At 39.3% G+C, this 23,608-nt stretch overlaps 1 protein-coding gene across 4 annotated transcripts in view; it reads right to left on the bottom strand.

Annotated features, from left to right (window-relative positions):
- Positions 1 to 23,608, bottom strand: part of MCC (MCC regulator of WNT signaling pathway) — a 229,532-nt gene that overhangs the window by 30,380 nt on the left and 175,544 nt on the right. For 3 of the 4 annotated variants that reach the window (XM_037374454.1, XM_037374456.1, XM_037374457.1), the window contains 8 exons: positions 22,744 to 22,907; positions 17,448 to 17,654; positions 7,282 to 7,428; positions 6,885 to 6,974; positions 6,021 to 6,169; positions 4,133 to 4,273; positions 2,932 to 3,032; positions 146 to 329 (listed from right to left, as the gene is read on the bottom strand). In XM_037374454.1, the coding sequence (XP_037230351.1) occupies positions 146 to 329; positions 2,932 to 3,032; positions 4,133 to 4,273; positions 6,021 to 6,169; positions 6,885 to 6,974; positions 7,282 to 7,428; positions 17,448 to 17,654; positions 22,744 to 22,907 (1,183 nt within the window). The remainder of the gene's footprint in view (positions 1 to 145; positions 330 to 2,931; positions 3,033 to 4,132; positions 4,274 to 6,020; positions 6,170 to 6,884; positions 6,975 to 7,281; positions 7,429 to 17,447; positions 17,655 to 22,743; positions 22,908 to 23,608) is intronic. The other variant, XM_037374455.1, reaches the window with a different exon arrangement.

The raw sequence follows: 23,608 nt of genomic DNA, 5'->3' as shown, positions 1-23,608 counted from the left end.
CCACTGAGGCATGGTAACTTATAAATCAAAGCAAAGAAGCCAGTGCACTGAGGTGAGGGAGGTAGTTCAGCAAATACAACACAATATAACTTTTGGTCTGGAATCAAACACTTGGGGATCAGGACAGCAGATGAGTTGCAGTTACCTTGTGTGGCTGTTGGATGACAGGCTTTCCCAGGGCTGCACGCTACAGCCAGTGATTGCATAGGCTCCCCCGCAGCTCCCATCTAGTTTCATCAGTAAAGCTTTTGCTGCATTCTCAGCTGTCTTCCTGCAGTCGTGAGCTCTCTTAAGCATCTGGGTGATGTTTTCATCACCTGTCTGGTCCCCTAGTTTTCAAGCAAATAATCTGTTTCAGAGCTTTGAGGAGGGTAATAGAAATTAAGGCAAGGGTAGAGATGCTCCTGCGTGTTCTCAGTTTATACTGAGATGATGACAATAAATTACCAATCTGTAATGTGCAAGCAACTTCACTTCTATGTGAGCATCAGTGGTAACCGGACTACTGGTCTGAATGTATGACCCTCCGAGCCACAAGCTCCAGGTACTTATTGCTCCGGGTACATGTCTTAAGTGAGTTTTATCTTAGCTAGCTTCCCTGTTTTTAAGGGTGTGTATTGTGCATTATGATTAGGTTAGGATACTCAAATTAATAACAGACTGGAAAAGCCTCAGCCTAAATTACAACTCTTATTCCAATCAGTCCAGTGCTGTTTCACAGTGTGGTCATTTATAGTGCTTTTTCTCACAAGCATCTTTATCTCAAGCATAATGGTTTACCAGAACACCTTCTTAGAGGTTACCTTTCCAGCTGGAAGAATTGCTTTATGGCTTAGAAGTAGCCTTTCAGAGTTTATAGTCATGCATAGTAAACCAAAAGAAAACAAAAAAAGAAAACTAGCACCGGTGTTCATGAATTTGGTATAATTTCTAGTGGTTATGTAGCATCTTATGCAGCTCGTAAGCCATCCCTTCAGCAGAGGCAGGACAAACACCACCACTGTCACTACTCTTACAGACCTAACTCCTGCTGGAGTCAAGTCATTAAAGTAAGACACATTAGTGAGTACGCTGGAAGTGTGAGTAAAGCTACAATATATTTATACTTCACCAAATATGATGCAAAGATGTCAGAGAGTATAAAAAAAATCCCATTTTGCTCTATGTCAGGTTTTCATTTCATCCTTATTTGAGTCAAAGACCAATTACCCATACTTCACACTTGCTAAGTGATGTGCGTGCACTAGAAATAACATTAATGTGGGAGAAAGGAAGGGAGAATGTCCTGTTAAGAGCAGCTGGATATGCTCAGCAGCAAGTGATGCAGAAGCAACTCCCATGAATTTTCCACTCACAGATGTTGATATTAAACTTGACTGGTCTTTAAACCAAAGATCTGCTGTTTCATCTAGGTGTTTTAATCAGATTTCATGGTGAAGTAAAGGTACGTAAACCAAACACAACTTCCTCCAAGCTGTGTTATGTAACGAGAAATTGGCTCTACCTCTATCACAGGGCGGTAATTGGTAATACCATAATTAAGAGCTGTAGACAGACACCTATATAAAAACGAAACTACACTCTCTTTCATAATATGCATGTGAGATGAAACCCTGCTCAATCCCAAAGTATTTCTCCCCTCTAAGATTTCTTTCTGCCACCTATGTGAACAAAAAAATCCAAGACCAAATTCACTTTTTCTAGCCACTAACCTCTGCCAGCAGGAAAGCTCCCTAGCACACTGTAGAAAGGAATGACCAGAGTCTGTGGCTGAAAATCTCAGAGATCCACTCTCATGTTTACAGTGTATGGTGCATACTGCACAGGCTAAAACAGGTACACAAGCACCTGCTTCTGGCACTGGGAGAGATACAAAATAAGAGGCAAGGTTAAGCAGCACAGTGACTGAGGGCTGACTGCATCTAGTCGTCTGAAACAAGAGGCTGACCATGTCAGTCCTGTGGCTCTAAAGCCAGATGCCCACTTTGTCTCTAAAAGCTTTCCATTTACATTTCAGTGGTCCCTGAGAAGCTATTGCTACCATACTGTCTCAACCAGGTAGTTACTATGCCTCAGCACGGCATGAAAAGTTATTCTGAAGGTTTCCCCTCCTTCTACTTGAACATTACTATGGCTACCTTCTATCAATAGAAGAAATGGGACTATAAAACCTAGATTAATGTTCATTGAGTAAACACCTCTTTCTGTCAGAAAAGCAGAGCCAGCAGCAATGTCAGGCTCCAAACGCTTACAAACTGTACATATGATAGCACTATATGCACGATATGATATCGTAGGTAACAGCTCATTCCATTGCTTAGCAGGCAGCATATTAATAAATACCACTTAGCCAGATTAACTACCCATAAAATAAGAACAATCCAGAACACATAGGCTAGTATCTTCAACATCACAGTAAAACATTAAATAGAGTATTTAAAAATTTCAGAGCAAAGAGCCCCTTTTTTTTTTGCTTTGTGGTAACCACTCAATGCTACCTTTGTATTGTCTTAATCCCAGTTTTTAATAGACGATACTCAACTTCTAGGGGATTCAAACAAAACATTTACTTGCAGTTGCAAAAACTCTATGGCCCTAAGCCACATATGCTCATCAGTATTGTTTAATAATTCCACTCCGTACAGTTGCACGCCTGTAGCTGCCACACTCCCATCAGAATAGGCATCCTCATGTGATAGGGTATTTAGGTTAATTTAAATTGCTGGTGAATTTAATGATTTAATTCCAGTCTCTCTTTTTCTTTTCCCCTATTTTTTTGGTGTGTAAAATGATTTATTTAGCTAAAAACAAGAAAAGGCTGGAGAGCATTCTTAAGTGATGGGTCATGACGTGATTCACCATTACAAGTAACTGTAATGCTAAATGACATGCAAGAAAAAAAATACATAAAGTGATTCGTTGACATCTTACCAACAGAACCAACACCTGCAGCTCTGAACTGCCCAAGAATGAGACTTTGCTCACTTTCTGCCAATGCCAACAGCAGCTCATATGCTTCTATGCACTGTTCGCTGAAAGAGAAAAGAAACCACAGAAAATAAAAATCGCACAAAACTCTGCAATTTAGAGGGGAAGAATACCTACAACAGCAACAATAAACCAGATGTAGCTGATGAACTGCATGATTGCCTACTACTTGTCTAGCAGCAGGGATACTGAACGACGTAACACACCTAGCTTTTGTCACAAGCATTCAATAGTGTCTCCAATACAAATGGTGGTTGACACGATCCCTTCGAGAAACCTTTTTCAGGCCTTCTTAGTACACAAAATACAGTATACTATACTCTATAACTGTACTATACAAAGTATAGTAAGGAGGAAAGACAAGAAAAATACTTATTGCCTTGTCCTGCATGTCAGATTTTCCTCTCTACAACACAACAGCTTCTAACTACAGTTGTGAGTCACTCAGTCATTCCTGTTGCATTCTGATGTTTTTGAAAATACATACATTAATATACCTATTTGCAATTTACATTTCCTTGTAATTTGCTCAAGGCTGATAGTAACAGAATACATTTTTTAAAAGACACACAATTTGTCTTAAGACCAGAACTGCCTGTTCCAAATTAGTTGCACTTGGAGTTAAATAACATCACTTTATTACATATAGTTTAAAGCAAATTTAGATACTTGTAACTAAACACCAAGCAATTAATCCACAATTCCAACTGATGTAATATAAAGTAACTCTGAATTATGTGCAGTACAATACTATTTTTCGGTCCACTGGTCTTGTGAAAGATGCCAGCATAATACAGAGAATCTGTATGTTAAGACTGGATACAGCACAGACAGTTAGAGCCTACACACAACACCTAATTGAAATATTATTATGGTATTTGAAAATTAAGAGATAAATCTGTATACTTCTATTAGATCAATTTCACTACTGCTGGTGAACTAGGGTTGAAATACACTTGCATCAATAACTTCAGTTCTGTAGTTCGTCAATTAGTTTAACCAAAGGGATGTTTTTTTCAGTGAGAAAACAAAAAGAAACAGTATTACTATATGGCACACCAACAATTTCATTCGCAAAGACTTCTAGCAAGCCTCCCCTCCTCCCTCTCTTTCTGGCTGAGACACCCTCTGCATAGGTACATACCTGTACTGCAGTGCGAGCCTGAGGGCTGTGGCATTGGACTCGTATTTCCCAACAAGCATACTCATCCTCTCGGCATTGCTCTTGCACTCTTCCAGTGTTATTGTCAACAAGTCATTCTGGGATTTCAAGTGCTCAATACGGCTGTAGAAAAGGAAGTAATGTGCAACCTTCAAGCTTAGCTTGCAAACACTGTCCTGAAAACTCTAGAACAATCATAATTTAAAACAACAAATACCATTTGGTCTACACAATGCTTTTAATGAAGATGCCAAAAATCTATCAGTCTTGTGTCCCATATAAAGAGCCAAGAGGATAGTAATTTCTCTTAGGACCGCCTCTTCTCCTTCTCCTCTCCTTCCCATAAAATGGCATTGTTATGCTGTCAAAAGCAGCAAGCAGAAAGCTCTACTCTTATTAGCCACCAGATTGTGTAGGACCATTGAGTATTAACTTTTTGCTTAATAGTAATGTATAAATGTAAAATAAAATAAAATACAGTACATAAAATGTATCTGCCTCCATTCCTCACTTCATCCTTCAACATTTGCTTCTTGTTTTAAGTGGCATATTCATTAGTGCAATGTGTGTGTGTGTGTGTAGGGATCACACAGCTGCACAAATGACCCCTTTCTTTGGAACATCCAGAAAAACCATTTCACTTGAACTAGTATTTTGGTTATGATTAGAGAGGTAATCTCCAAAATACAAATGAAGTTTCAATGAGACAATGAAATCTTCCAAAGTTCTAGCAACAGTCAAACAGAAGCTCATATAAAAACTTAAATGTAATGTTCTTCTCAGTGAGGTTAACTGAATCTGAAAACGGGGCTTCAGAATATCAGCATTACTGTTTATTTTCACTGCTAATTGCACTACACATCAATGTACAATGCCTAATCATGAAAGTTGAACATACACTGAAAACAAACAGGCAAATGATTTCAGAATTTGAGTAGGTAGGATAATGGAGAAATCAGTGCCATTCAGAACTCTAAAATAACTGACAAACACAAAAAGAAGGGTTAGTATACATCTATTCGATGATCAGAACGAACACAGCCCTGTATTTCCTAGATGCTAGATCTTCTCACGTGCTTAACCTCCTGTATCTTCTTTGACACCTCCTATAAAGACACATGTAGTCAAAGCATAATTGTGCAGTGCATGGGAAAAAAAGAAAAAAAAAGATGAAGAAAAGGATCACATTTTGCAGCACTACAAAAACATGAGCTACAAATAAAAGAGATATTGTACTAATCAGACTAAATTTGAGATAGCTGTGGGGAAGAGAGAACCTGGAAGGAAACATGCTGAGACATGATTCTCATGTTCCTGATCCACAGTTTTGATTCTATGTGCCAAAGACAACATGGTTTTGATAAAGCTTTATTGAAGGATAACACCAGCAGCATTCTGACTGCAACCAGAAAGCTGCAATCTTTCTTTTGCAGACAGACGTCTATTTGCTGGTACATATGCCACATCATCACACATCAGTACCTTTTTTGATACAATTAATGCTACAATTCTGTTTTTCCAGGACAAAACAAAGCAAGATAATTCCAAAATGATAGGGAGAAAGTTACGGGAAGTCTTATTTCTAGCAGTGATACCTCTCATGAAAAAAAGACGCCATGTCTGCTTGGTCAGCCATAGAGAAGGATACTCTACAGTGCAAACCATCACAGGTGAAGGTGCCATGCTGATCTCATAATACATGACCAAACTGTCATACTAATGGTAAGAATCCTTAGTATACAATCCCATCTTCTCATCAGCAACTATACTCCATGTTTATCTGCAGCTGCCACAGCTGAGCTGGGAATGAACTAAGAAATGTTCAAAAAGGAGAAACAAGTTTAATAAAGCTAATAGCAGAAAACCTTACCTATTTAATCTCTCTGTCTCCACTTCAAACTCTCGGATTTTACTTTCAGAGATAGCAGATCCATGTGAATAAAGAGTCTGGAAGATTTCCTGGATGTTTGAGCAGTCTTGGAGGGAATGTGCCAAATGTTCAGCCACAGTACTAGACACCTGCACAGGGCAGTTAATAGATCATTGTGAACAGACAACCACTGGATTCCTCCCACAGGCGGTCTGCACCGAGAGCTTCACTTGCTTGCATGCACTCACTTCAAGGCATTCATCAATCAGTTTTTACTGTGAATTTTACATTGCATAGAACATTTACAAGCTTCCACTTTAAGAAGCTATTTTGATTAAAAATTCTACTAACCAAATGGTAAAGCCCACTATTTCATCATATATTTAAAAGCCTAATATGCAAATTCTTAGTTTTCTTGAAAGCTTAGCAAAAGGTCAGTGGTAAGTGAAACGCAAACTCCTCAGTGAAACAAATATTCACACACAGTACCAACAGTGTTACAAATTTACATTGGCATTACAAAGCAACCTGTTGTCTGTTGACTGGAAGTTGTGAAATGCAACTGAAGAGTCTTCTCTTGAAGAGCAGGATCTTGGAAGAACTGACTCCAAATTTATCCTCTTGAAGTCACTCAGAGAATGACTTCTAGCCACCAGTTATGATAAAATGAGATCTTAATATTATGAGAAAATGAGATCTTAATACAGGTTTAAATATGTTCTGTCGCCACATTTTTCTCAAAAGAACTTTTGAAATTTTTCAGTTCATTCATACATTCATTTAGTAAGAAAACAATGCTGCTTTTAATGGAATATGAGTCATCTTCAGACAGCATCATGCATGCACATAATTATTAGTCCTTACCCCTATGCTGCTGATTTCTGATCCTAAGACAGGTCTATCAGATGATGAAGACTCTGATCTTGTCTTTGACAACTTCACCCTTTCAGCAATCTGTAAGTCAGAATGCTGAACAGGTTACACAGGAACCCACACTCCATAAAGGTTACACAAAATGCACTTGTTCGCTAGCTCCACTTGCAAACTTGAACTACTGTAAAAGTGATACGTGAGAGAATTACAGTCATTAGCGCATAATTCCCTTCTGCAGCTCAAGTTCACGAGCCTGCTTAGGACTCCAGAAAACTCTGGGGAGTCTAGGTATCTCCCAGTTAATCACATGCTTGCACAGCAGCTGTGCAAAATGAAGCCTGCTTTTCCCAGAAAATGGCAAGTGTTACTGCAACACAAAAGAGCTCACCTTGGCTATGGGAATATCATTGCTACTGCTGCTTGTGCTCAGCTCTCCCGTGCTGGGGTTAATGGGTCGATTGGCAGAAGTGAGACGACTTGGGCTTGCGGGGCCTGTTGCCTGCACACTTTGCAAACGTGTTTGCAGTTCCCGAACCTACAATAAAACATAACATTCTGGTTTTTCCACTTTCATGGTTTAAATAGTTTGGAGATTTTCTCATTGTCTGGCAAACCCTAATTGCTTCTGGCTTGAGCACAGAAGTTGTATTTTGTCCTGTGGTGGCCACGAAGTTTTCACATAGGGAGAAGATGAAGGGAGGTTGTTTTAAAATTCCATTGTCGTCAGTTTTTTAAACTATTTGCAATGTGCAAATATGTAAATGTAATACTGTAGAGTAATTATTGAAAGTTTCAGCTTGTTTTATGTAACCCTTTCAGTGCAGCTCCACTATATGTATAGAAGTTACTCTCTCTGAGATGGAGCTAAGCCTCTAGACAAGATTATGATCCTAACAAATCACACGAAGAACCTGTTGTTAATGGAAAGCTCTAGTGTTGAAAAAACTTTACATAAATGTATCACAGGATGGCTTTCTCATATTTAAAGGTCAAAGAAATTCAAAGAATAAACACGCTTTCAAATGTACAGTTAATTAAAGCTATCATATAGCGTGTATGTACAGACAAGAAAATACCAGCAAAGTACCCAAACAACAGTTTGCAGAAGCTCTCTGCAGACATACACCACAAACACTGCATGATTTTCATAACACATAACTTGTAGAACTGACACTGAATGGTTTTCAGGACTAAAATGTTTAAAAAACCAATAGCCTGCAGAAGCCAAACTAGACCTAAGCTGAAGATTATAGTGCTTACTTTGGAATAATACTTAGCAAAGAAAAAATGGTCTGCTTAACACAACAACTATGCCACAAGGTAAAGTGACAGAGCTCATTTCTCCCACAGAACCTCAGAGTGTGAGATGAGAGGAGAGGGAAGAAATCATCTGAAAAGGAAATTTCCCCAAATATAAAGTGTTTACTTTAATACGCAAGTTTCTATGCTGATTTTGTTGGAACAGTCCATCTGCAAAACAAACTGGTGCAATTTTACTAGTGAAATAGAAGTTCAGTCGATTTGATACACACCTGTAGCATGGAATGCAACTGTGATTCCTATTCTCTAAAATAAGGTAGGATTTTATACTAAATATAATACATTTACACAAAGAACTGATTAAGCAAGCTGAAATGCCTTAATCAAAAAAATATCAAAATTAAAGCTGCATTAAAGCCTAGCTTTCTTTCACTATAGGGTCACCAGCGCTTTAGCAACCTCTGCTTGAAGAAGCAGCAGCATGTCCTCTGCGCAAACATATACAGATCTCTTCAATCTACTGCACTGAGGAAACAGTTCAAGCTGTAACCGTCTCCAGTCACCAGAGCAGTATAATTTATGCCTGCTATGATCCCCTACACTCTGATTCTACTTCCCTGAAGAATGCCCCTGTCTCTCCCTCAGCTGTATGCAAACTGAAGGCCAGGTTGCCTGAGTTGCTGTCAAAATAACAGAATTTTTAGGTATGTGCAAATTACAAAAAAAGAAAGAAAACCCTGTGTGTTTTATGTAACGGAGCAGAACAATTGTGTGTTACTAATAGAAAGCTGTTAAGTGGCAATAAGAAGAGCACATAAAGGCTAACTACGCTCATAACTTCCCTGTTGCATCGTGGGGGCATGCTACACCTTAAACAAAATGAACCCAAACTCCTCCATTGGTCTCTCTGTTAAAAAAAAAAAAAAAAAAAAAAAAGTACACAAAACTTCAAATCAAATCTCCATTGTTTAAAGTAAGTTGCTAAAAAATGGACATGGGTACTTGCCTCAGAATTAGACATCTTAACTCTAATTACATCATGAAGGTAACTGAGCAGAGTGCATAAAGTGCACATTCATAGCATGTGTCTTCTACATATTTGCATCTGAGGCCTCCTTTGTTCAAATAGACATATATAATTTCAACATGGGTACAGCTGCACTAATGCAAACCTTAAGGACAGAAGTGCTCTACTGATACAAACCAATCACTTGAGCTTGTTGATATGCATAAAATGAAATAAACCATGTATGCATGTTTCTGCTTGCAGATGTGGAATGCCAGTGCAGACAGAATTAATACTGTGGCATTTACATCGAAAAAAAGAGCAACCCCAAAACTTCATTAAATCAAAATCACATTTATTACTGTTTCTTTTAACCCAAGCTGTTCCAAACTAAACGCCCCAAGTGCTTAAGCTGCAGCATTGTTTAAAAGCAAACAAACAGCCAAACCACTAGGGATGTATTTTTCATAAAAACAAATCCCTGCCTCAACGCCTGTCTTAAAAACTGCTAAAATATTCACCTATGCCCAGAAGCTAGTCCTGGCAGATTTCAGTCCAAAAGCAAGTAACATTCTAAATTTAAGGGCAAGCAGGAAACAGAGTGTTAAAGTTGCTTAAAATGCTAAGCATTCATTTACTCCAAAGTTTAAAACCACTTTATGTAAGGACAATATTATATAAAACTTTAATGCAGACAGGTTTCCTTTAGTCTATGTTTTATTACTGAGCAGCCACCATTGGCCATAATTACAAAGCCAATAATTCTTAAGGATTTGTAAAACAACATTAGCAACAGAAAGAAAAATGAACACGGCTAAGACTGCAGCTAGGCAAAGCTTTGCTCAGGAAAGCATTTATAAAAGAAAACTCAGAGCACAGCACAGTTATAAATCTGTTGAAGTCATTACTTTAATACTGTATCATAGGAGCAACCACAACTTAAAAGAAACTGCCTGCTTATTCATGCTTCTTGATGTGTTTACTGATTCAGGCCTTCATTTCTGAAATTACATGCTGAATTAATTGCTATAAATAACTGCTCTAACTTTAGCAATGCTGAGTACTGGATGGTAATTCTGAGCAGGATAACAGGGCAAGTTTGTCTGACCTGTAAAATCACCAATCTCACAAGTCACACATTCACCAGGTCAGAATCTCATGTCTGGGTCGCCCACCCACCAGACTGCCCAGGGACAGTTTAGGTAACTATTTCTGGTCACCAAAACCTCCACCGTAAATAGAGCAGTATGCACCATCTCCTCAGAAAGTACTTTTCCACACTAGTAGTAATTCTAAGGAAAAATAAAGGAAGACCAAAGAACAAGAATAAAGAAAAAAAAAGTTCACAAGAGCAAGTTTCTTCTCTGAATTGGTGAAGGCATGGATGATGAATAGACTAGCTCAAAAAGTATGATTAAAAATTGTCTGACCACACCAGCTCAATACTTCTACCAGCTTTAAGAGTCATTACTAATGTAATATAAATTATTTTGAAGGTTACATTTATTACTAGAATGAAAGCAACTGCAGTACTGCACATGAGACAAAATAAACAATTTGAGAAGGGAGAGAAAGGAAGGGCAGATCTTATAGCAAATAGATGACAACATTGGCAGAATCCAATGAGGGAAGAGAAGGAATGAAACAAAACCAAAAAAGTTCCACTGAAAGACAAGGAAGTATGGATTTGTGAGCTGGGGAAGAAATTAAAGAAAGATTTCTTTAGCCCTTGCAACATACTCTTTTAAAGATGGAAATATCCAGCATGCAAAAATTGCCATAAAATCCTAAACCTCTAAACTGAGATGGAAAGTGGCCGAGAGGCAGATTTAATTATATGATCAGAAAAAAAAAGGAGGAGGCGAGAACAGAGGAAAAAAGAAGAAATCCAGGGAAACATCTATGAAATCCACAACTGCAAAAAGGAAAGACCAAAGATCTTCTGAACAGCTGGAAGAAGTCCAAAGAATTATGGAAGTATAGAAGTGCAGAAACCTTGACAAGAGCAGGAGCAGGGACATTAAGTGAGACACAAAGCAACAGAGCCATTAGAATTCAGACCAATAGATAGCCTAGGTACCAAGGTTAGTCAGGTGCAGGCATACATTCTCAAGTTATTAATATAAACTGAAATAACTGAAAATATTATCTATTAATATTTGATATTTAGCAATATGAACCAATTGTTTAGCTGCATTTCTAACTTTTATCTTAGAATGCCAAAATTGAAGTAGGAAATAGGGAAAAATAAAGCATAATTTCTCACGTGTACTTTAAGATCTAAGCAAAGAGAGCAAGGGCAGAAGAGAAAAAGGGGCTGGCACACTACAGTAATGTTTGACATATGAAGAGTTCATAAGTGATTAATAGACATCATAGACATGTTTGCAGAAATGCATGTTGGGTTACAGAAAATACTTTGGTGGAATATACTCATTATCTGTAATCACGAATCTAAGAAGTATGTTCTTACTCTTTTCACACATGCATACTCACAGCTAGCTACGTGGTTTGTTAACATATCCTAAATAAAACCACACAGCTGCAAACTGCCTGTTTTTTTCCACTGATTTCCACATTCAATGGATACTTGCTGCTTTTGTTCCTAAACCAGTTTCAAATAAGGGGCATGCCTTTGATTCTTTTCTTTCTACCCTACTTGTCACCTGTTTCATCATGCAGTATCTTCAAGCACTTCAAATAATAACATTTTTTTACCCCAGCATTTCAATACTGCTTCAGTTTTTTCCCCTGTTATACAGAGGAGGAAGATGGAGTACAACAAACCACAGGAAGCTGAATCTACCTCTTATACGTCCCAATTTATTCATGCATAGTGCAAATCTGTGGAGGGGAAGATGGAAAACGAAATACCGGTGTGACAATTCAGGCTGCTCCGAGTGGCAAGGGCCCTTCCCAGACTAAAGCACCCCTAACCTTTCAGTCAGGCTTAGCGGAGATTATTTTCAGCCAGATAATTTTCAGTCCTCTTTAAACTGTGAGTACCAGACCTAACAAGGTCTAATTTCCTACAGGTTGTCTGTTGTGGTTGACCGAGTATGGTAACGTTGTCTCTGCTGGTATTTATAAGGGCCATCTCCACAATGAATTCTCTGGAGCTGAATGAGCTTGGACCTGCACTCATCAGTTCAAAGGAGGCACTTACAGAACATCTCTCCTCTGCAAAGATGTTTACTTTCAAGAAATAAGTAAGAACTGAATTGTCACTAGAAGCGCTACTTCTCTGGCAGACCTGAAAATCAATCTGCAAAACAATTATTTTGAGAAAGAGAACAACACGCAGACACAAGCAGCTATGGGAAAACCAGTGTGCTACTCGGGTTTATATATACAGCTTTTTTAAGTAGCAGGAAAGGCTACAGTGCACTGGGTGATACAAATATGTTACCAAGCAACCCCTCCTCTGCTTTTGACACATTTCGGACAAAAGTCCCTCAACGCAGTGCTCCATGAGGAATGATACGGGCTCTGCACCTCTATAAAGGATGCAAAGCAATAAAAACCAAGGATGTGGCAGGACATGACATGGGAGGTGAAGGGTGGATTCCCTAAAAGCTCTGAGCACAACTGTGTTCTGATCCAGGCTAGCACATGGCAGAAACACACACAAGCAAGGGCAGTAAGCCTATCTCAGGTACCTTTTTCTCATTTAGTTTCAGTGCAATCACTGAGCATTTGCATACAAGCCTGGAAACAGCAGCACAGCTCTAGTTCATTAACAGCTAAGCAGAGATACTGCTGCACAAGCAAATACCGTGCAACTGCAGGAGGTGGAGACTGGAAAGGGCTTTTGGCTGCTACCTCAAGTTCCTGGTGCACACGAGAGACAAGGAGACATAACAGTTCCAGGATCACTTCAAACTGTGCAAGCTGATAATAATCTCTAAAGGCCCAGAACGTATCAGTGTTCCCAAGCAATCTGAATGATACCTACTGATCCCAACATGAATGATGGCAAAACAAGGACAGTCAAGCAGCTCCTGCCAGCTTTGTGTCATCTGAGAACAGCTGGGCTCAGGAATGCCTGTGAGGCCAAGGACCGGACTCCTGCTGTGGTCTGGGTAGCTTTCAACTCCTTGCAAAAACAAGGTCTTTTGGGAGAGCCCTGATGCTAAAACAAAGCTTCTTGGACTGGGGGCAACCAGGCAGCTGGAGGGATCATGCATTAAAATGCACTCCTCTGCAGATTATGTTTTCATGAAGGTCTTAAGTCGAAGATAGCTAAAATACTAAAGCTGTTCTTGTTCTGGTCAGTTTGGTGAATTCAGCCAAGTTTGGAGCAGATACAGAATAATCCTCACAAGTAAAAGCATTTGATTAACCGAAGATGTTGACATATGGTTTGTGCAGGGAACAGACATAAGAGACTTACAGAGCTGGAACCACCTTTCCACTTAAGACTTAGTTCTTCAGAACAGCTTCAGGGAAGCCTGAACACTGTGTCCACACCCAGTGCTTCTTATGTCAATGGGCTGGCTGGGGCTGTGCTGAGGCATTACTCCTCTGGCAACTTTCATAGGCAGTAATTAAAAAAACCCACAACACTTACTTTGGAGCCATAATGGAGTTTACATGCTCTATCAGTGCTGCTCATCTGACTCCCCCGGTACAAGAGATTTTGTGTAAGAACACAAATATTACTCCTTCTGCTACTGTTTAAGCCTGTTACTACATACAGCAGTTGTAAATAGTGCTGACCTGATTACAACCTTATTCTCATGTATCAATAATATTAATCCCATGAACTCATACAGGGATTCAAGATTATGGTCAGCTGTGTGTAAGCAGTTTCTATGGCATTGACTGGTTCAAACTTAAGGAGATTCTATTTTTAATATGGCAATATCATACAGAGGTAAAATAAACCTCTGCATTATGAAATTAGCTGCTACACTGCAGGCACCCTACAGAAATAAGCAATTACCTCATTTACTAATGACCCACCAGAAACAAAGTCCCTATGTATGTTGTTTCTTAGCTACTGTTCTAGAAAGCTGCTCAATCTGTTAACTGAGCGCAGTAAATACCTAATGAAATTAAATCTCCAACAAGCCTGAGAAAAATGTATTGAAAGCACTCTGCTTGATTACAGGCACTGGTCTAAAGTAACAGACCCATTGATCTGGTCAACTTCAAGCTTGTTCACTTCACCCAATTTAATTTGAGAAGAACAATAACTAAATTTTAGTTGGATCTACTTTCCCACTCTCCAGGGAAATAACCTGAAGTGATTTTGAGTTCAGGTGGCATACAGAAAATTTAATAGGTCAAAGAAAACATTTATTATGTTGCAACTATGGACACAAAGTTACATTAAAAATGCAAAAACCTGTTTCCAGTGCAACAATTACATAGTGCTGCTGACAGGGTCATATACCAAGAACAAACTTCTCTGGTGGGGGCAACAGACCAGTTGTTCTGCAAGTTCAGTATGATACTAAAAACATGTTTCAATAAAGTCTGCTACAGGTGCGAACAAATGAAACAACTGAAACAAAAAACCCTGTCAGCTGTGCCTGAATATAGAGGCTGCTTGATTTTGTTATGCCCTTGCCAATCCAACCTTAACCCTTTGTCTACCAGGCAAGACATCTATCCAATCTGTCGAAGAAAAATCCCCTTAATTAAAGAAGAATGAATATTTAAACTGCCTTGCTGTATATGAAAGGCAGCTCACAATCTCTCCAGAGCAATTCATCATTCACCCTCTCCAGGGTCAGTGGCCTGAACACAATTCGGGTCGGTAACTTCCCACTGCTGCTATTATCCAACAATTGCTCTAGCCACTTATATGAAACAAGTTGATGACCTCAATTCTGTCTCCACCAGAGATGCTTCCGTAACAGAGAGACATCAGTAACACATGCCGTGTCCCTGCTAACAGTTCCAATAGACAGACCAGCAACTACTGGATCAGCATGATTAATACTACCCTTTTAGTCCTGGGCCCTGCCTATACTAAGGAAACTGAAAAATTCAATAATACAGCCAGTACTTGTGTGGCTCCACAAATGCTTGGTTAACTAGGGACTCCAATACAGACTGACCAAGTCAAGCGGTGTCTGCATACACAGAACTAAACAGGATTTTCCTTATTATCCTGTCCAACCCTCTGTTACTGCCGGCATCCAGACAAAACATCACGGTTTTGTGCAGAGATACTAAGGCTAGCTCTAGAATTAACACAGCTGTATTAACTGGGCCAGTTAAGTATGCTTTTTTGCTTTCCTTCGGATACAATCCTAATGAAACAATCCTGGTTCTAATAGGTATACCTGTGTAGTCGTACACTTCATTATACAAATTTTAATATTTTAAAACTCCATTTTCAAAATACTTAAGTCAGTAGCCTTACTCCTTACTGCTTCTTCAGAAACACAACCCCCTTGTCTGTTAGACACCTCTGATTTCTGGCCTAATACAGCCATGACTGGTTTATATTACTCTGTTCTTGATCCAGTTTTGTCCCTAAGTTTGAACAGCTATTAGCTCCCATTCTTACTTGCTTTCTCCAGCACACGTTAAGAGAAACTGAACTCAGATTTTGCTTTGCCAAGTTGAACAGGACAATCTCATTAAGTCACTTCTCCAAGTAAGCTGCCCATTTCTCTGACGATCTTCTACATCTTTTTTTGCCGATTTAAACTGAAACTTTTCAAAGGTAAGAAATAAGAACTACATATGACATTCCAGATCAGATCTCACCACTCTTTAGAAAGACTTTCCAATCTCTACTAGAAATAACTTACCTGCTACGTTATAGGACTGAATTTGCCACCATGCATCAACAGTTCAGCCATGCTGGTCCCTAAGGGTACAATCACCAATTCTTTCCCCTTTTCAGTTTTTTAACTGAGGAGCCCCTGGCTGTCAGCATAAATTCTTGCTACCAATCTTTTATGCACCTTAACTTGCATTCTGTACTTCTCAAAACCTACTTTTTTTTCCTATTAATTTTATCCTCAAGGCCATCTGGTTTTTTTGTCTCGTTTGATATCCCAACATTGATGTGGATCATCTGTAGCGTCATTATCTGCATCTGTGTAAGCAAATTTCACAGGCGCACGCTTCTATTCTCTGCTCGCTTGCCCACCCCCCACAATCCTGCAATAATTTACCAGCTACATAAATGCTCCTTCTGTAGCTCAAAGGGTAGTACTGCCACTGTTTAAAAAGAAGTGTCACTATAAAAACAGTCCAAAAACTTCAAGACTGAAAATGACTTACACTCATGATATATAAACCCCCCTAAATTCTACAAAGGAAAAGCTGAAGTGGTCTTGTTTTATATGATAACAGATTAGTATCCTTCCTTCATCACTCATACCTGTTTTTAGTGTTAAGAAAGGCTAGGCAGTTTCTCAAAGGTAATTTGTGGCTCAGTAGCTGAAGACTGGAAGTTTCACACAATGCAGCTTCATGATAAAATGTACAGTCACTACATAACAATGTTGTTTTAGAAACACAGTATTTGCATAACAGGTTGATCTGCTGCCAGTAAGCAAAGAGCAACACTTCCAATAATTTTGCCGAGATACAGTGGTCTAACTTGTCACTCAAATTCAACATGAACTTGAAACTACCTGTTTTTAAAACAAATTTATTTCCTATCCAGCCAAAACTCTGCAGCTTTAACAGGGACAAAGTCAACTCATTTTAAAAGTAACAGAGATTGAGGTCACATTCTCTTGGATCTTTCATCTTTTTTTTTAACAAAATTCCAGGTTTTTTTTACTTTAGACTCCATAGAAAGCACAAGGCCTTTGCCTGACCTTGCAGCATCATAAAACATGGACAGGGAAGCAGGACATGGCTGTGACTACCCATTGTTCAGTTCTGAGAATTATTACCCACTGACAGGAGTCCTGCTCTTTTTCTTTCTCCTAATCACAAATTGAATTCCCACCAAAAAACAAAGAAATATTTGTTGTTCACAGGGAAAAAAATGCCTCACAGCAAAATTCGCTACATCAACATCTGCTTTCTCTATTGACAAGTTACACATGCTTCCTTGGAGATTAGTATCAGGTTTTCTGTTAACACATGATTTCTGACATCAGGTTGTTGCACACCTTGGCGGTTCATCACCCACTGTTTTTCAATTATGTTCAGTTTTGTCCTAGTTCTGCAATTTGTATAGCTCAGCTTTAAAAAAAAAAAAGCTCTACAGTCAGTACAGGAAGTGAGATTAAAGAGAATCGTGTTCTGCTGACAAAATTACACAGGCTAGGAGGAACAAGAAGCCACCATCTATGTAGCAGCCTTACCCTTCTACGCAGTCTGTCCCTTTCTTCACGAATAGCATTCATGGTGGCCTTGGTCCTGTTGAGCTCCTCCTCTTTGCTACACAGCATGGCTGTGAGGCTCTCATTTTCTTCCCGCAAGCCAGCTAGCTCCTTTTCCCATCGAGATCTCTCCTCAGACAGACTCGGATAAAGGTCACGTCCCAGTACACCCTCAATCTCTTCAACGGTCTGCAAAAATACAGTCGTCAAAAAACCAGAAAGCAGCAGAGAAAGATGACTGAACAACACTAATTAATGGTAGACAGGACAGAAGTCTGTAACAGGCAACTGTATATACTTACATGTATACACTCAGCCCTGCAACACCATCAGTTTGCTTCTTTTGTTTGTTAAGTTATATCAAACAAAATTATTGCTCATTTTGACAGTTTGGCCATTTTATTAAAATATTTCATATTAACCAACACCAAAGTAGATGGACATTTTATATGCAAATAAAACCTACGTTACCTGTGACTGATAGCAAACCCAGTAGTTTCATCTCAGATCACTTTAAAACAGATTAATGGCTCCTTGCCATGGGCAAGCAAGGATGAGCACTGTGCTTATTCTCTCCCTGAATGAGTAACAGGCAGAAAGTAGCAGCCTGTGAATGTGCATGGCATGGGGCCTTTCTTCGTTCTAGTCCAGCTCCACAAAAGGGCAAGGAAAAGAGTGGGACAGTAAAAAAAGGAGGACTCCTCTTTCCCACATCTCTGAGCATGTTCTTTCCAAGAAAGAAAATTGGCCTTGGCTAGGCTCACCTTATACCAGATGATGTTACAGCCCTTCCAGTGCCTAAGAAAGGCTGGGTTTCCCAGGACCATATCACGCCATTCAGCATGTCCTCCCCCATCCCCTTGTTCAGAACTATGGCTTGGAGGCACCATTCAGCATCTTCCACTGGGTGAAACTAAACTACAAAACCACACCACCAGCAAGGGAATACTGCCATACCTAAACTTACCATCAGACTGGTCATTCAACATGTTAAAACACAGTGTAACACTCTACGTGTTGGGTAACCACATGCAGTTCTGATTCTATTACACAGCATATGCCACTTGTGTTAAATTTTTTCACTTATGGAAGACCTTTGCAACAAGCAAAACCCCTCCAAATGTTGTTTATAAGCTTCTGAATCTCTCTGAAAGCAGTCTGCATTAAAATGGTAGGAAGAAACATGGAAAATAAATTAGTATATGATATAACTAGCAACCTAGAAAGTTTCATTTCATTGGATAATGCAAGAACAAACTACTGCTAAAGCCTATACTTTTAAGTTTAATATGGAAGATAAATAACTCATGTACCAAGGTTAAAAATAGTCTATTTGGTTGTTTTATTCAGAAGGACTTAATTTCTATATAGAACAAAAATTACTAACTGAAGTTTATGTCCTTAATCGGGGAGGGTCTAAAAGAACCAACTACAGTACAGCTGAAAATGAAGAACCAGTTTGAAAATACAACTCCACTTTCTTCCTGCAAGAAATCTTCCCAGTGTTGTCAGCACTGTCTGACACTGAGGTATCAGTGAAATTGTATTATTTGTCCATTAAAAACAAAAGTTGGTTATTTACTGTTACCAACTCAATCTTAAAAAATAAATCTTGGCTACAGAAAGACTCCTTAGTGAGGAGGAAAAGACCCTCATACAAGAGGAAAAAACCCTAGTTTTAACTAGTTCAAGATGCCTCCATGGAAGAAACAGGGACAAAACATTTGCAATCAGGTTGATGTCATACTTTTAAATCTTATTTCATGTCTCCCCCAAATAAAACTGCAATTATGTTTAGAGTCGTAAGTATAAAACTCTGTAATTCCATTGACAGAGTATCTACAGTATAGTTCTGCTTACATATTTAGTAAGGAAGCTTAAACTGCTTTTCTAAAAGAGCAATGCCTTGCAACATCTCTGTAAGATCAAAGAAGCCACAGCTCTCCCTTACATTAGTTCATGTGGACCTGTAGGTCTCAAACTATGAGAAGTTAGGTTATTTCAACACAACATGAGGATGAATTCAAGCTCTAAATAAGCATAGGGTGGTTCATCTTACAATGCGAACAAAAGCTCTGTAATGGCAGGGAGTACTGACTCTTGATGATGCCAGCTTTATTTTAAACAGTGCTTCTTTGTTGCGGTCTTCTCCTCTCCTTTCTTCCCCCAAACCCCTTCTTCTCTCTCATGCACTCCCCTGTTGTTTCCTCAGCTCTCTAATGCCAAGTTCTGCTACTGCCTCCTTCCTCCCCATGCTCCTAGTGCTGCTATTTTTCCAACATCCCCCACCCCCCCGGTCCCCTTCTTTCCCAAGCCTCTTCTCCTCAAAGCACCACTGGGGATGATAAGCCTGGAGCAACACTGAAAGAGGAAGGACTGCCATGAGGAAGCAGCAGCAGTGGCTCAGCACCACGGAGGTATCTTCAGAGAGGCTTCTTCTGTTTCTCCAGACTCCATTGCTACTATCTGTCCACTCAAATACAAAGTTCAGGCAGTAACAGCATCAGCACAGGTCTGACAGTTGTACTAAGGGCTTCCCTACAGTCCCTGACATAAAGCGACCTTTCTGCTTACTTCTATCCTTCACTTTGACGTGTTCAATATCCTTTTGCTGACTAAACTATTACAAAAATTCTCTGGTTTGATGACCAACATGCTACCATCCTCCACAGTAAATAAAGCATAGATATTGTACATGGATGTGTGTATGTAACTACCAGGCAGTTTATTTTTCTTCAAAGGAGCGTATTACAGAGCAGTTTTGTCTGGCAGGCTGCTGCACAGCAGGTAAATTCAGGTATAATTTCACAGATTATAGGATCGCATTACAATGTAATGTTCTGAGCACAGGGCAGGATGTCATATCATAGTAATTCCAGTCGTGTCTCTGATACCGCCAGCAGCAATCTGCCTTAGTTTACTTACAAGAGGTGTTGTGTTACAGACATGATAACCGATGAAATCAGCAAGTATCAGGTTTAAAAGAAGCAAAGAGTACTTTTTCACAAGGCATAACTCAGTGGTAGAATTTACTCCTACCAGAATGTATGGAGGCCAAAAATCTAAACAGCTTAAAAAACACATTAAACATAAACATGGAATAAAATTCTATTAAACACAGAGACATCATCTCTGGCTCAGGAAGTTCCTAAACCCACCTTGCTGGAAGCATCGTTGAAGGCAGGAGAAAAAGGACATACTATGCATGTCCTTTTTGATGCAGTCTTTCCATAGGCATCTGCCACTAGACAGACTTTTGGTGCAACCCAGTGCAGCTGTTTTCATGTTCTAAATGGTTCATGTTTGGAAATTTTTTTTATTTTTTATTGGTAGACATTTAGTGGTAGATACCCGTTGCTGATAGTTACTCTTCAAAATACATGAAGTATTAACAAGCCTACTCTGTGGAAATTTTCTTAAACAAAAGGACAGTTTTGTAGCCAGTTTATCAGACAATCTGATAAATCTCATTTTAAGGTCTTTTCATTCTTTGTGGGACAGAAACAATTGAGCTAGCTAGGGGTCACATGATTTATATAAAAGAAGTAAAACAACCAAAAATTATCTGCAACAGCTTTAAAAGAAACCAGTGAAATTTAACCATCAAAACAGAAGGATTCAAAACATTTAACTGTGTTAGTCCACTGGTGAAGAAAAAAAGCCAACAGTCAAAGCAAAAGACAGTCAGCATACTTCAGGTTTCTGTTCATGATTCCACCTGTTATAAAAATCTCTGTTCTCTGGGGAAGCGAGAAAGAAGAAATGACCTGCAGCTGTGGGTGGAATTGTGGAGAGGGGCTCTACATGTAGGTTTTGCTATATTAAACACATTGGTGACACACTTGCCTGGCATATAATCAGAGCATGTCAGAGAGGTTCCTGTCTTCCTGAGAGGTTAATAACCTTCACAAGCTGTCACTTGTCAAACATAAACAATCCCAGGCTCTACAGCACAGGCAGTGGGGAAATGCTTTCCCCAAAATGGCTATGCCTGTTGAGATTACATGAAAATAAAAGGCCTGCATCTTGGACCAGGAAAAAGCTGCTGACAGTTATCATTACAAAAGTTTGACTGCAAGTGATTTGAATCAACAGTAAACAATGGGGTCAAAACAAAAAAGCTTGAGCATTAAACTTATGACAGCTATATTGACATTTTGTTGAAAGTACCCCCCACAGAAATTCTCATCTCATTTCACTTCAGAGACCTTTGCGGGCTTTTCACAGACTTATCTACCTGATTTCCAGGATCCACGATCTCTCTCGGTGAATACTGACTTCTGAGAGCACTTAATCCTAAAACTCTAGATAATTCTGGGTAACATTCAAAGTATCAATCCTAACCCTCTGAGACACTTATTAAGACCATTCCCAACAGACACAGAAGTCAGTCTCTCTCTCAGATATACCCACATTCCTTGAAATACTGCCTAACATTAATTTCTTTATAGGTCATTACATTCCTCATGTACTACCAGGGACAAAGGGGACCTTTCCCAGTAGTATGGCAAAGGGCCATCTAAGCCATCTAGAATGGTCACAGATCCACTCCAGCGGCAAACTGTCAATATATTTGTTCTTATATAAATGAGTCACCGATACCTTTATCTGACACAAAAAAAATTTGTTCAGCTCTGTCCCTGCATATAGTAAGATACTCTACACCTCCCTTGCTTTCAGGTTCTGAATTGAAATCCCTTCACTACCCATGCTAGCAGTTGTCCCTCTTCTTGTCCTGCTACATGCACAATAAAACCAAGGCATGCAAGTATCAGCTCAATTATTGTTACTGTGTCTGGCTTGTCTTATTAGAATTAATATATCACACATGCTTTGTGTTAAATACTAGCTTAATATTTTAAGACAACCAAGTCACAATTTACACACAGTTTATGGCATTTTACCTTCACATTTCAGTAGGAGTTATATATAGTGTTTCAGTTACCAGTATATGACTAGCTGTGTGACCTTGGGCAAGTAACATGTTTGCTGGATAACCTTCAGAAAGTAAATAAACTGCAGAGTGTCCCCACTTCTGTTATCTCTGAAACGAGCATAAGACAAATACATTTCTGATTTGAAATCAAATAGCTCCTCCCGTGCCTTGGAGAATTCAATGAAAAACAGGTGTACTGCTTAACCAACACACACTGTGAGATGGACTTGATTTCTGTAAAGTACTTTGACACCTTTGGAAGTAAAGTGCTACTGCTGCAGAACGTGATCAGGTGTCTCAGGCAATGCACATGCTGGATTTGGAGCCAAATGTTACCATTACCTTAATGGCTAAATCACAGTGTTCGCTGGCGGTAGTGAGTTGTTCAATGTGTCTGTCCACTTCGGCTACTGATAAACTGCAGCTGCTTTTCTTCCTCCCACAGACAACATTTTCCAGACCTGTCAGCACTCTCTGCAGTTCTGAATTCAAGTCACTACAGTTATCTACAAGAAAGCAAAACAAAACAAAACAATTATCACAACAACTAGCATCTCGGTGAAAAAACATACTCTCACCCAGGAAGCACCTGCTGCTGGACAGCTCAGGGCTTACTGTTCAGGGAATGTCTTTGCCACCTCTCACTTTTTCCTCACCAACTGACAGGCTTAAACACCACAACCACACCAACATCAAGCTCTACCTCCCACCTGATAAGTAACGCTCTCCCTACTTACGTGAAGTGTTCATTCTTCCTTCAAAAATCTCTCTTTTCTGAAGGACAACGTTTTAAGACACCACATGCTCACATACTATGCCACTTCTGTTTTGTCATTCTATTTGCCAGTCAGGGCCTATTATCCTGATTTTATTACCCTCAAAGATTTTTCTCTGTATATTAAACTTTTTTTCTGCTTGGTACATTCATACATCCACTGACATTATGACTTGATGTTTTTCAGAAGAATTTTTGTGATTGTACTTAACCATAATCAGCAGCAGATACAGAAGTGCTACTTCAATTATAAAATGCGGCGGAGAATAATTTCCTTTTCTGTCTTTAGGCAAAGCTCTTCTAGCGCCTTGGACGCTGTGACAGCATCCTCTATTTCGGCAAAATGGGTCTCAATACCTGCCCAGCTCACTTCATAAATTATTTTCATTTTTCCTAGGTTCAATCTGGAGACCTAGGTTCCTAAGGCAGACA

The sequence above is a fragment of the Falco rusticolus genome, chromosome Z (genome assembly GCF_015220075.1).
Source record: "Falco rusticolus isolate bFalRus1 chromosome Z, bFalRus1.pri, whole genome shotgun sequence".
In the NCBI taxonomy this organism is placed as follows: Eukaryota; Metazoa; Chordata; class Aves; order Falconiformes; family Falconidae; genus Falco; species Falco rusticolus.
The sequence above is the reverse complement of the archived record's forward strand: the minus strand, read 5'-3'. Positions and strand labels throughout refer to the sequence as shown.